Raw genomic sequence first — 14,570 nt, forward strand, 5'->3', positions numbered from 1 at the left:
AGAAGAATTCTTTGCTTCACACTGCAACCAAAAAAATACACTCACTCTTGTATCAAAAGACCTTTGTAGGAGATATACAGACACATTAAAAGGAAGAATTTAGGGAGAGAGGGAGGAAAAATATGCTAACAAAGGTAAAATTACATCACAATATATTTATATATAGTTTTACTATGAACAAGTCCTATTTATTTATTTTTGAATTGATTTTGAATTTGTAACCGATATTGACTTTATGAATATTAATCCTATAATTATGACCAAACAATCATATACAAAAAGAGCAATAACAAATCATTTTAATGAAAAATTCTAATCAATAGTTAAAATTTTATTTATTTTGAAAAAAAAAACATATCTAACTGTATCCAATAATATATGAACTCAAAACACACGTGTAGTTGTTTTGATCATTGCATAAAAAATGATAATCTCACAAATATGTTAGAAAACTATGATTGGAAGACTTCAACATTTTTAACCACCTATGGTTTCTGTAAATAAACTGAAAAAGAAAAAACTACTACATTAGTTGCAGCTGTTTTTGGCAAGATTTGCAGAAAAAAATTCGGTAATTCACTATCCAAATTTTCATGTCTCAACTTCAACACTTTAAAGAATTACAATGGCGTTTGCAGAGAATTTAACTCAAATTGTAAGTATGATCAATGATCAACTACAGTGGAAAAAAGGGTTCTCTATCTGGTCAATTATGCTCTGCAATCCTGATCTGTAGTCAGGGTAAAGTAGCTGCACTCCAAGTTCCTTCTTCATTCGAGTATTCGACACGCGCTTCTCACCCCTTTGATTTCTCGTTTTCGCACCCGAGCTTTCTTCCAGCTCTAGATGTTCTAAGTTCAAGTCTGGCCACTTTTTCAACACCAATTTTCTTGCATATTCAAATACTTCTTCTCTTGGAGCAGGATCATCATCAACGATGTTGTAAACTTCCCTGCAAGTGAAATGCCATAGAATCTTGCAAAATTTTGCATAGTTTAGAAAGTTGATTACACTCAAAACTAACTTTGGGGGAGTTGTGTAAATAGCAGCCATAAGCGCCTGACAAATATCATCAACGTGAACTCTCGACGCATATTTTCGGTATTTTCTCATCTTCTGCCCTTCCGACAAAGGCTCCTGCTTGAGTATTGTATTGATCGCACTAAAACAAAAGAATATGAAGTAGTAAATGCAAAGTAAGAGATGCGCTAAATTCCATAAAAACATAATCCCAATTTTATAATTTAAATTGCCGATAAGATCTCTTCTCTATATTGGTGAGTTTACTTAACTGTCAAGGCAGACAGTGATGAAGTTCTTGAGCAAATTTTTTATTTGCACATAAACCGCAAAGAAACTCAGAAGAGAAACCTTACTTGAAAGATAAAATGAATTACAGTAAACAGGAAATTACCTTCTACCAGGGCCATAGATACCTCCAAGGCGGAATACTTGTGAAAACCCAAGATGGTGAGCCAAATTCGACCAACCTTCTTCAGAAGCTAACCTTAATTTAGCCGACTCTCTTTTCGGGTTTGTTGGGTAGCTGTCGAAACGCGATGGACAAACTCAGAACCAACTAAGAGAATAGTCTAACAAATTTTGAAGGAAAAACTGAAAAAAAGGTGATTTGTTTAGTTACACTCACTCCTCATCCACTAGTTCACCGCCACAGTCTCCATAGACGCCTGCTAGACAGGATGCATCTCTGAGATTATATTTGGATTCGAAAGCGTTAGAAAACTTCATCTCTAAGCAGCAGTAGCACATTACTTGCCGCCAGAAAACCCGGTTCTAGAAAGTCAGAAGCATAAGCAGACAACTAAAATGGCAACTCAATATTGTTAAATCAAATTAGTTTCTTTTATGTTTATGCAAGATCCTTGGTATTCATGGAAAATAGTCAAACTAGAAAAGAATAACTATACATGGATCAAGTGACACCAAAATGTCCTATCATAACTCATATACGTTTTTAGTTAAACATTACACAACATTTTTGCAAGATCAACTTAAAGAAAGAATGTGAAAGATATAATATGTTTCTCCTTATCAGCTTACGATAAAATGCATATTCTATGCATTCTTTTTTTTCTGGTCTAAAACATGTAACTTATAATGCCCATTGAGAGTATGATTTCTTCATAAGAATTTCAAATTTTCAATCAGAACAACAAAGATGTCTTGTGATTTATGTTTTGTGCAAAGATTTATATACCAGATAATGCGACTCTCGCCCACGAGTGATTTTATTTTTGAAAAAGCACAACTTGCAATTCTCTTATTCATGAACATGAAGGAACAACAACATCAAACTAGTTACTAAGTTCAATGAAGACTTACTAGTTGAAGACAAGTAACAGAGCCATTGAAGATTCCCATCGACTAACGAGCTTCTTAGAAGTTCTTCATGCTGAAACATCTACAAATAAATAAAACGTAATGTAGGTTCTGAAAGAGATTACCTCAGAATACAAAATCCATTGACACATGACGATATAATAATCAATAGAGCAAAATCATACCGGGTCGCCAATGCCCGCAACAGGAGGAATAGAAACAAGAAGGTGAGTGCAATCTTTCAGCAGACTTCGCATACTCGGTCTGCAGAACAAATATATGTTTAAAGTCTATGCTCTATAACTAGGAAAAATGAAATTAGAAACTATAAAAACAAAATAGAAACCACAAAGCAGAATAGAAGAAGGAAAAACCAAAATTTCAAAAATTTATAACCTTGAACACATCTTTAAGAATACATTTCCATTTCTTTAAGTAGCATGATTATATAAGTACTAAAGTGTTGCTATAACTATGGGGAAAAAATGAAATTAGGAAACTAAAAAAACAATAAACTGAAAAGGAAGATGATTTTACATACAATATATCCAGGTAATGATGATCCACAAGGTTGGAGACCACAAAACTTCAATTTCAAGCCGGAAAACTGTTCTACTACCCTATCGATGTATGGTTCTGACAAGTCAATGGTACCAGATGCATTGAGAGACTCAAATACCGACAGTTGATCAAACCAATGTGCAGCATTATTTAAGGCGTCGATGGCAAGGCGATAGCCTTGGATGGTGCCTTGATCGCAGGAGAGAGCAAATTATAGTTTAGGATGGTTGTGATTTTTTCTGATGGGCAAATTCGGAACTTGGAAGTGCTCAGCATGAGATTGAAATTGCAAGAACAAGGAGGAATATTACAAACTTAAAATCACGATTCAAGGATGTTGAATGGAAGCTTAGGATTGTTGCTGCTTTATGTATTGCTGGCTGGGTTGGATTTTTGTTCTTGTTGTTGCAAAATCCATATAGGTTAAAGCAACCATATGGAATGCACCTAAATTATAGATGATTAGATAGGGAATTTTAGGAGATTTGTTGTATTATAGGGTTAAAGTTTGAGGATAATTTGTGATGTTTCAATGGTTTAATGATGTATCATGTGTGAACCTGTTTGAATTAATGAACGAAAGCGATGTTTAATATTGTATATGATGTGAATTTGGTTAATGGTGAGCTAGGTGTGATGTTTTAATTTGCAATCTTAATGAAGAAGTTCAGTAAAGCATAATATGCATGAATGAGATTCTAAAAATTCAGTCTTTAACTAATGGCAGATTTCAATTGAGGAGAAGTTAAAACAAACACAAATTAACTGTTGGTTTCACAAGTCTAAGATGATAACATAGATTACAGTGGATGTTATGCCACTGTAACAAAAAACAGGACTCAACAAAGTATGCTGAAACACCTAATACCAAAATACAGACATCAAACTAGTGTTTATAAAGCATTATTCTGAAACTAAACATTGTTTCAATATTAGTAAGACATTAATAAGAAAAGAGAATAACAAACAAATCCTAAAGATGTCCCCATTCACTTGGAGATAATTTGGCCATCAGCTTCAGCTTCTATAGAGGAACATGTGGTGCACCACTTTGGATGACAGAAAAATACCTCTTCCTCTCAGATGGCTAGCTTGGTGATTGTTTTTTGCTGGAGGAGGTTGCTGCTGCTGCACCCTTGGTAGCACTTTAGGTAGGCATCCTTCTTGTAGCAATCAGCCACATAGGATTTCAAATCAAGGCCTTTGAAGGTGATACAGCTGATGGCATGAGGACATAGAATCTCACTCATTTGCCACTTCCTGCAAGAACACTCAGCAGCAACTAGGTCTACAACAAATTTATCCAATCCACACATAACCTCATATTTACTAGCAGCTGACCAGTATGTCCTCCAGTCCCTAGCTAAGCTTGCCTATTTTTCTAATATCTTCCTAATTATTGGCATAATGTTTCCCCAATAATTCTGAATCCTATCTCTATTGGCAGCCTAACTAGTCATCAGATACACCCTAATATCCTCTAACATGGTAACAATAGGTTTTTCTCTTTCCTCTACTATGACAACATTGAAACTTTCACTCATATTATTAACAAGGGTGTCACATTTTAAATGAAAAGTAAACCTAGAACGGGACCAAAACCTAGGTGGAATGCCGTGTAGATGTTAAAATGCCCCCTTATTCATACCTCGCAGACATTTCATTTCCTTCTCCCAATCCTTCTAATGACTTGCCTTAGCACACCTCCACATTCTGTTCTTCATCTCCAAACCCGAAAATTTCATCCTAAAATTGTTATAGAGATGCTTGACACAAAATCTGTTGTCCACCCTTGGTATGACCTCTTCAAATGCCGACAATAGACCCTATAACCAGTAGGTGAGCATGCATTTGATTAGTACATAAATCATTGTTTTTATTTAGCACAACTTATATTTGTTTAACCACAAGCTTAATGTAAAATGTAACATTTGATCAGACATAAATGTGCATTTTTCAATATTCTGTGGACCTAAATCATCAGCAAGATGACGTAGAAATCAGGCCCAAGAATCCTTTGTCTCAGCTTCCACAACTGCATAAGCAATTGGAAGAATATGGTCATTTGGGTTTCTTTCAATTGCAGTCAACAGTTGTCCTCCTTGAGGAATTTTTAAGAAGCATCCGTGCAAGCCAATAAATGGTCTGCAGTGCTGAAAACTTTTCTTGCATGTATCAAAGCAAACATACAATCTTTGAAAGACACAATAATTCATCAAATTTGGATTCTGTCTCTCCTGAGCAAAATCTGGGGATCAAATCACTTTCAGGTACACCGACGACCCTGGATATGTTCTTAGCAGCTCACCACAGTAATCGACTAATTGTTAATCCTCTGTATTGCTCCCTAAATGTACCCTAGATCTGGCTCAAAGCCTCTTGCTTTGTTTTTGCTGCCATTGCCTTAATCACGGTCAGATTCCAACTTTTTGTGTCTTTGCCACCAGATCCTTTACCTTGATTCTTGGATTAGATTCTACTTTCTTCTTAAACTGGTTGCCTAGCCATTTAGAGTGCATAATTCCTACCCTATGTGTCTACATGCAGGTATGTTACATATTCATGCTTTTTAGCTGCCATATTGATTCCTCGTCAACCCTATGTGCATATAGCCAAAAGGGGCAGTCTTTTTGATAGACAGCCCAGACCCTTACCAAGTCACACTTCTTGAACTTAATATTCCTAGTTGTTTGAACTGCATAGGCCGCCACCATGTCCTTAAATTCTTGCCTAGATTCATAAAGTGTTCCCACCATCCATTTGTAGTTTCTCATGTCTTTTTCAGGTTTATGGACTGGAGACCTCAGCCCCTTACAATCAGCATCCTCCTCTGCATCATCAGCCCCCAAGTCTTGTCCTCCAATCATGTGATCCTGCTCCAAGTCATCACTCTTTGCTACTTTCTCATCCTCCAAATCACTTGTCACAACCCTCTTACCCTTGTCCGTAGTAGAGTTCTTTGGCACATAATTTTCTTCACCAAATCCACTATCATAGTCATACTCTTCCTCACTGTCAGTGAAGTGGAGGTCTTTGGCACTATCCCCCTCTTCATTAGATGGCAAGTATGTTGGGTTATCAATGTCTTCGCCATTACTTTCATGGTCACTACCTCCAATCTGTCCTTCCTGGCCTAACTCTACTCCAACACCCTTATTTTGATATTTGGTTTCAGTTGCATCACCAACAGCATCAGTCTTCTCTTTGTCTCCTTTAAATACCACTACCTCAAGACCACCACTATTAAGTTCTTCACTCTCGACGCCCCTAATATCTCCCCCCCCCCCAACGTCAATATAACCAACTTCCGGAAACTCATCGGCATCCCCAACCTCATGCACCACAAACAAATCAATGAATCCCCTCAAGTCGGCTATGTTGCACATCTCAATTGTCTTTGAGTCACCTTTCAACAACTTCAAGTTACTCTCAGAATCATCTGCATTTGGATCTTTGTACCATAACGCTGCGATGGTCTCCTTCAAGTATCCAAACTGCTGACGACTGTAACTTGACCCTTTAAATACTTGAAGACACCGTTCTCATATTCGAATGCACTCCCATGATGCACCCTCATATTAAAGAGTGACATCTTCTTCTCAAACAACCCTATTATTCAACACGATATGTTACTAAACCAAATAACAATGAAAACAAAAATAATTAGCACAAACTCTAGCCTTACACAAAGGTTCGCACTGCCTAGATTAAATCCTACACTAGTTACCTGCATCAACGAATGCGACATTGCATGGATAAAAAGCTTACCTCAAAAAAGGGGTATCTGCAGCAACGAAGGCAAGTGATCAATGCATGAAGGTCTTCAACAACCTCGCTCGAACTACCAACAACGGAAGACCTTCAACCACTAGTCTAGACCGTCCTCGCAGGAACGTTTTCGTAGGGTTTCACACAAACGTTCAGGGACTAATCGTTTTCTTAAACACCGGCTTGATTGGGGAAGGCGAAATGATTTTGCGGGAATGACATGAAGGGCAAACTTGTCTTTAAAATTTATTTTTTAGTGCAAATGATGAATTTAAAACAAACTAGAACCTGCAGGACCATTTTGTAGCGGAAAAAAGATCGAAAACAAAATAAATTTTTGACTTCTACATTAAGAACCATTTTGATGCTTCCAATCGTTCTTGGTTTCAAATCCAATCAATGAGATGAAAGAATTTTTAACTATGTAATGATGGATACAGCAAATCCAAAACACATAAATATATTTTAATGTTGGATTCAATTAATCAAAACAAAATGGATATAATTGACAAGCTCCCACCAACATTAACTATTGAAGAATCTTATTTTCTTTATAAAGTACAATCTATATAAGTTCTCTCTTCTGACTTGAATGTTTTTTGAGTGATGAATCTCATAATACTACAGATTTGCAGTTCTCATATGGTAAGGTGTGAATTAATAAAATCATTGATCATCCTAATTTTAAAAAATTAAGAACTATATAACATATACAAGTTCCAATAAACTTTATTAAATCAAAACTCGGTTATGGTTTGTTCGAGGAGGAGAATGCAACCAAATAAATAAGCTATTTAAATAGAATCATAAATTGATTATTTACTTATTTTTGTAATATAATAGAATAACTATATATGTCATGAGCGAATAATTAATATATAGTGTTCCGTATTCCGCAATGCTCGGTCAACAGAGTATATACCTCAGTCAGTTATCTAACATTACAAAAACTCAAACAAAAAAGCTGCCGCCCGGAAAATCTCGGACCACGTTCAAGGTTGGTGAAGCAAAACCACCATAAATACCACCACTTAGGCCCGAGAGACCGGCAGAGAAAAAACAAATCACACAATATCATATTCACTCTTTTCACTTCGAGAATATTTCACTGACTTGAGCGTCGGAATTTTTTTTTTGCAGAGTTTAAGAGATTACTTCCTTGTTGAATAAGAAGCATCAAAAGCTCGTTGAATAGAACGAAACCGATTTATAACACGGAAGAGTATTCTTAATAAAACATATAGAATTGAAGAAAAAATCACTTAATAAACTTAATAATAAATTAATAATGTTTAGCTATTTTGCCATCAGCATCAATTTATGAATCATCTATTGAAAAATGCAAGCAAACCTATCATATAATAGTCCCCTTTCAAAAATTCATTGCAATTTATTCAGATAAATATTTTAAGAATTATTAACAGAAAACAATATACCAGCCTATGAAAACCCATTTTATATCCTGCGCGTCATTCTGCATGTCTCTCTTACCTGCCAAATTCATAATTCATAATTCCACATGTTATTTATCTCGCATGATCTAACAAATTCACATGAAAGGAAAACACAAAGTCCACACTTGAACAAAACTCACTTTTTGAAGTTTTCATTTCCTCTACTGAATAATCATTACAGAAATTAAGACCAATTAGAAGATTATAGTCCATTATTCTCTCTGCTTTCAGGAATTCAGTCTCTATCAAGTTGGTTCAGAAGAAGTTATCAAAAGAACACCAAGAACATCATAAAAGAAATGATATCAAAACCAAGGTGCTTGATAGCATTCTTAACACTTTGAACATTACCAGCCCTATAATGAAGAGCATAGAAGATTCAAAATGGTGACAAAGAATAAAGACACATAAAAATATTGGAAATTAAGTAAAAGAGAATAGGGAACCTATGAAAACTTTTAACATAAAGGCTAAATAAAAAGTTCATAATAACATATAAAAAGCATCGTCTAGAACATATAAAACCTTTGGATAAATATACAAATCACTCACCTGTCGTTAATCTAAATTCTTCTTGAACATCTAATGAGAAATGTTTATAAATGATTAATACTCTAAGAATTCAATCATGGCAATTAGTATAAATGTATTTCATGCCAATTATTCCCTCTCAATCTCATTTGGCATGAAGAAGCCCTCCACAAAAAGGGAGAAACAAGAAAGACAGAATCACTCAATACAAAAATATCATTTCACTTAATTTTATTCCAGGCATCAATGAAACAATAAAGTAATTAAAAATTGCAGAATTAGGCAAGAAAGTGATAGAGAGTTTGGAAAAGCAAGATTAATCAGAAGTTATCTTTTGAGAGACAACTACAAACCAAAAAGTAAACTCCTATAAATTAATTAAGCATTCAAAGTTACAAATTTGAAAATACAACCTGACTTTACCATGTTCTCTGATACCAAATACAGATTTGTTTTCAATTTTTATTATATTGGATTTAAGTGCCATGTCCGCATGCATTTTCGAATCAATGAATTCACACAACATACCAATTCTCCATCAATAATCATGATACGTGCTCTTTTATCTTCTTTATCTGAACTACTATTACAAACCACAACTAAGAATCTATTATCTAGCATTATTGCAGCTATTTCTTTTTCTATTCCATACCATAGCCTTAACCAGGAGGGATTTACAGACTGCTCAAGCAAAATCAATGTGAACAGTAACAGAATTATATTAAGTAGATAAATTTCTTTTTAATGTTAGATATGTTTATACATCATCGAATCTAACTCATCAATCAATTTAGTTGTATGGGTTAGTATTTCTCCATTTTCATTCAAGTGATCGATTTACATTCTAAGGATTTATTCACTAAAAAATAAGAATGATTCTAAATGAAACAATATTATTTGCTTATTTAAAATGGTGAATTATATAATAAAGATGTAAGTTTACAGATCTTTTCTTTTATGTGATGAAAGAGAGATTAAAAATAATGGAACCTACATTTTGAACATTAATAAAATAATAAAAAATAACTATAAAAGAAACTTAATTCTCTCTCTATACAACTTCAATCTGTACAGTAGAGTGCCCCATTTAAAATTAGTAGGCATTGATTGGAAATTGGAAACACTGAATCAACCAACAAAGTTCCGACATCCAATTTAAAAAAAAAAAGTAAATAAGTTCATTCCTAAAGCTTTTCTCTACGGTAACGTTACTGTAGTGTCGTTTCCTGCAAGCTCATGTTCTCCAATGCCGAATTTGGTGCCTTTAAGGTTGCATTGGCCACAAGATTTCCATCCTCAATCTTGACAGGGCTAACCTCAGAGAGAAGGTCCAAGCATGGTGCTTCACATACCCTTTCAAGCAGGTAGTGAGCCTTACAATACCCTAAAAGAAATTGTTCAGTGACATCACTGGGATCATAAGCTAAAAGCTCAGATGTCCGCGGAAAATAAGTTAAAGCCTGCATCGTCTCAAATCAAATAATTCAACAAATCAGGATTGACATCAATCAATTGTACTAAGAAAAGATAAACTGAAAAGGAAGATGATTTTACATACAAGATATCCAGGTAATGATGATCCACAAGGTTGGAGACCACAAAACTTCAATTTCAAGCCGGAAAACTGTTCTACTACCCTATCGATGTATGGTTCTGACAAGTCAATGGTGCCAGATGCATTGAGAGACTCAAACACCGACAGTTGATCGAACCAATGTGCAGCATTATTTAAGGCGTCGATGGCAAGGCGATAGCCTTGGATGGTGCCTTGATCGCAGGAGAGAGCAATGTGGGTGCAGAGGGCTCCCAGGTTGAAGAGAACAGAGGCCTTCTCCAAATGGATGTTATGCTGAGAAGAGTGCTGTTGAGGGTTGATGGCATTGTACCAAACAAAGATAGGTGGGTTGGGTGAGGCATTCATAGGGAAGAAAGGCTCAATCATGCAAAGGCATTTGAAATAAAGGATGAGGCAGTCACGGCGAAAAGGTAGAGAAAGGTCATCACGCAGCATCTCAATTCGCAATTTGTGTAGCGTTTGGAGAAGGCCTTCTACTCTCTTTGCCACGCTCTCAGAGTATTTGAGGACAAAGTAATTGCGCAGTGACTCATAGAGATTCAAGGGCTCACTTTTCTTCAAAGGAAGGAATGCAAGAATATCCGAATACGAAGAAGACGACGAAGAAGACATCAAAGACGAGAGGATTGCCGAATTTGTTGGATAAGGAGGAGGCATGTCCCATGGGTAAGCCACCAGCTTTCCATCCTTCATAATCTTAAAAGGACTGTATTCGGAGAGGATGAGGTCAACGTACACTTGTGATGGTCCTAGCTTGGATCTCCTCGAGAGCCTGCAAATCCTTCTAACTAATATCTCAGTGACACATTCTGCATCATGATCAAGAGCACAAGATTTGACCCTTGAGAATACATCAGGTTGCTCGGATTCGGGTAGGATGGATGAATGCCTCTGACGAGCCTCCGCCTCAAAGAATTTCACCTTCTGGTAAACATGAGTTACCCAGGTTTGGTCAAAAGAGTCGACATGTTTCCGTGCAGCCGAATCAGTACGCATCAGTTCATATGCTCTACGATAACGCTTATAAACCTACATCATCATCATCAATTCATCATCACTAGAATGAAAAATAATTGTAAAATCAATCAAGAGTGAAGACTGACCGATCTAAACGCTAGGGCACATCGGTGTTGTTGGAGAGCGTCGCCGGCGTCGTTGTTGTTGAGTTGTTCGCGTAATTCGAGCTCGGAAGCCTGAGCGGAGAAGAGGTGCCGCAGAAACTGCGCGAAGAGGGGAGTCAAATCGAGGGTGGCGGAGACCACGTCCTTGGCAAAAACCTTCCAGAGTTGGAGGAAGAAATTGGCGGCAACTTTGAAGGCTTCCATTGCAAGGTGACGGCCAAGGGCGGTGGTACGGTCGCAGGAGGCAGCAATCTGGCTGCATATGGCTCCAAGGTTGAAGACAACAGCGGCCTTCTCCAATTGGATGGCGCTGCGCTGTGAGGAGACCCCATCCTGATGGTCAGGGTTGAAGGCGTCGTACCAGACAAAGAGAATGGAATCGGCGTCGGAAGAGATAGAGGTGAAGAGTGGCTCAACCATGGAAAGGCATCTGAAGTAGTGGATGAGGCAGTCACGTTGCATCGGAAGGGAGAGGCCCCCTCTACGCTCCACCATGTCCCTGCGGCATTTGTTTAGGGTTTCGAGAACGCTTTCAACTTTTTGTGCATGGCTCTCGGAGTATTTTGAGGCTACCAACTTACGTAACGGCAGGTACAGCTCCACCGGATCAGTCTTCTTCAGTGGGATTGACAGCATCGTTTCCGGGTTCAACAATTCCCGATCATCGTTGTTCATGTCGGCGTCGAATGAGGAGATAGAATATGATACGATTAGGGATCCGAAAATTGGAATTGGATTTGCAAATTCCGCACTCCTCCCCGCCTCCCTTTTTAACCTATTTGGAGATTTTTAATTTTTAAAATTATAAAATTTAAAATTTAAATAAGATAAAAAAAAACCTCCCATTTATTTTATCTTTTAACTTTTGCCGCATAAAAAAGTTCCAAATTAAATTTTAATAATAATAATAAAATGAATTACATTGAGATACATTTTTTGTTACAAAGAAGACAATAAATAGAACAGCAATAAAACATGCAGCAGCTATTTCAGCTGTAAAAGGTTTTGTTGACACAAGTAATAATATCATCCTCTAAAATGATGAATCAAGATCTAGATGATTCCATTCTCACCAAATCAAAATGCAATAATTAACAACCTTTTTTCAAATATGAGACCCGTCTCCAAACACATCATAAAAAAAAATGAAGAACAAGAGAAGGTTCAGTTTAATTTATCATAGCATAAATTGTTTTCTATTTGATAAACTTTTAAGATAAAATGCCTTAATTGTTTTTTAAAAAAAGGTGTAAAACAAAATTAAAATAACAAAATAGTATGAACAAGGATCAAACACTAAAGGAGTAATCATTTAAAAAAGGAAGATGCCTAGGCATTTATTCCAATAAGATAAATTTTGAAACAAGTAAAAGTGTAAAAGAAAGCAAATGATATAAGAATCAATGAATTATTATAGCAAAATATATGGTAATAAAAAACTGGGATATAAAGAATAGAAAGGAAAGTATTCTTTTTATTGAAAATATTTATTAAGAAGTGTAATAACTCGTGCCACGTATGATAAGATTGAAATTATAATTTTAAGTTGTTTTGTTAAAATTAATTTGAATTATAATAATTTGATTAATAAAAATGCAACATGTTATGTATTGTTTATTTTTTCTTAATCTAGTGTTAAGTGTATTAATTTTAATAGTTAATTGATTTTAGTAATCTACTTTTTTTTCAATAAATCAGACATATATACTCAATGTGACCATAAATAACCTAGTAATACTTAGATCCACCAACAAATTTTTATATATTATTTTTACTGTCAAGTAAGGATATATCAAAATCAGCTCAAAATGAACAACAAATTATTAGAGAATTCTAATACACAAAGTTCTTCAATAAACAATAATAAATAATTTAAACCCACTAAAAAATAACTCAACATTTTTCTTTGATGCATGCAAAACATATACCTGAAACAATATTATTTATATCAATGTTAGTATATAATTTTACGATCATCGACCGTATTAACTATACGTGACTCCTTCTTAAAAGTTATTCTACACACGTGTGTAGTTGAAAGATAAATTCCACTTGATTCCTCAATTGGAAATTTTTAGAAGATATAGACCTTCTCCTCGATCAGTTCATTCTCAAACATCTTTGTCAAATAATGCTTGATTGAACAATGAATTTTATCACACTATAAAACAAATTAGAGAAAATGACAAATAAGTCCCTGACCTTTTATCTCGCGAACATTTTTGTCCCTGACCATTGAAAAATACTTTTAAGTCCCTAACGTTCTTAAAAGTTGGACGGATCAGTCCCTCCGTCCAAATGCCTCCGTCAGACTCAACAAAAAAGTCTGACGTGACTACCGTTCTGCTTACCTGGCATTACGGCTACCCACGTGGCACGTTAGTCAAATGAAACTTTTGAAAAATGGACAAAAAAGTCCCTGTCTCTTCCAAGAGTATATCCGCTGCCTCCTCCCTCCCAACCCCACCAACTCTTGCTCTCAACACCTTCCCCGACGACAAAGCTTGGAAGAGAGGCGCATGCACCAACACCAGCTCAGAGAATCACTCAACAGAATCTGCCAGTGCTTAAGGCCCCTCCAACGGTACCTCAGATTTCACCAACCAAACCAAATCACACCTTACCACCAAAACATGACCATCCTTAGTGTTTTCACTACTCGCCTATGAAATTCCAACCACTCCATTATCTAGCCCACCAATTTTTTGTTATGCTACATTTTCTTTCTGTATCTATGGTATATGTGCCATTTTCTTGTTTCATGCTTCCTTTTGTTCTTTTTCTCTTCAGGCTGTAGTTAGTTGTAGCAATGCACTAGTTTCAAAATTATTCGTCTTGTTTATAGATGCATCTATATAATGTAAGGTAATTAATCTAAAATTTCTTTTATTTAGAACTTCGTTATAGGAGAAAATAGGATTAAGCCTATCATATGCATAAAGAATACTATCACTATTAGAAAAAGGCACACTTGCGGTCAAAAGAATCAAACTTTCTTTGCATAGGTTGTGGTGTGGATGCATGTCTGTTTCTCATCCTCCAATATCTTTTTCACTCTGATTCCCAAGTGCCTTAGCCTTACAACCATCATCCTCTTCTTCACCTCCATGTAAGACAAAATCGGACGGCTAACAAAGGAAGTTTTCTCAAGAAATATCATATTGGAACTGAAAACATTGCATACAAAAAAGTAGAAAACTTGGAATTATTAGCTCTCAA

General features: G+C 35.8%; 2 protein-coding genes across 3 annotated transcripts; both read right to left on the minus strand.

The window, feature by feature from the left end:
• Window positions 1-574: 574 nt before the first annotated feature.
• On the minus strand, window positions 575-2,701 carry LOC140173431 (uncharacterized). Of its 2 annotated transcripts, none has more exons than XM_072196818.1 (5): window positions 2,526-2,701; window positions 2,344-2,422; window positions 1,649-1,794; window positions 1,415-1,546; window positions 575-1,162 (listed from the first exon to the last, which is right to left on the minus strand). In XM_072196818.1, exons 2-5 carry the CDS (start codon window positions 2,380-2,382, stop codon window positions 673-675), a joined length of 807 nt encoding a protein of 268 aa, XP_072052919.1. In that variant the 5' UTR covers window positions 2,383-2,422; window positions 2,526-2,701; the 3' UTR covers window positions 575-672. The 2 variants fall into 2 exon arrangements, with proteins under 2 accessions (XP_072052919.1, XP_072052920.1); XM_072196819.1 differs by having other exon boundaries at window positions 575-952; window positions 1,025-1,162; window positions 2,344-2,700.
• Window positions 2,702-9,635: 6,934 nt separating this feature from the next.
• On the minus strand, window positions 9,636-12,104 carry LOC112696328 (uncharacterized). Its single transcript, XM_025749051.3, has 3 exons — window positions 11,334-12,104; window positions 10,213-11,259; window positions 9,636-10,114 (listed from the first exon to the last, which is right to left on the minus strand). The coding sequence occupies exons 1-3, from the start codon at window positions 12,024-12,026 to the stop codon at window positions 9,863-9,865; spliced, it is 1,992 nt and encodes a 663-aa protein (XP_025604836.1). The 5' UTR covers window positions 12,027-12,104; the 3' UTR covers window positions 9,636-9,862.
• Between the last annotated feature and the right edge of the window lie 2,466 nt (window positions 12,105-14,570).

This window comes from Arachis hypogaea, chromosome 6 (genome assembly GCF_003086295.3).
Source record: "Arachis hypogaea cultivar Tifrunner chromosome 6, arahy.Tifrunner.gnm2.J5K5, whole genome shotgun sequence".
Classification (NCBI taxonomy): Eukaryota; Viridiplantae; Streptophyta; class Magnoliopsida; order Fabales; family Fabaceae; genus Arachis; species Arachis hypogaea.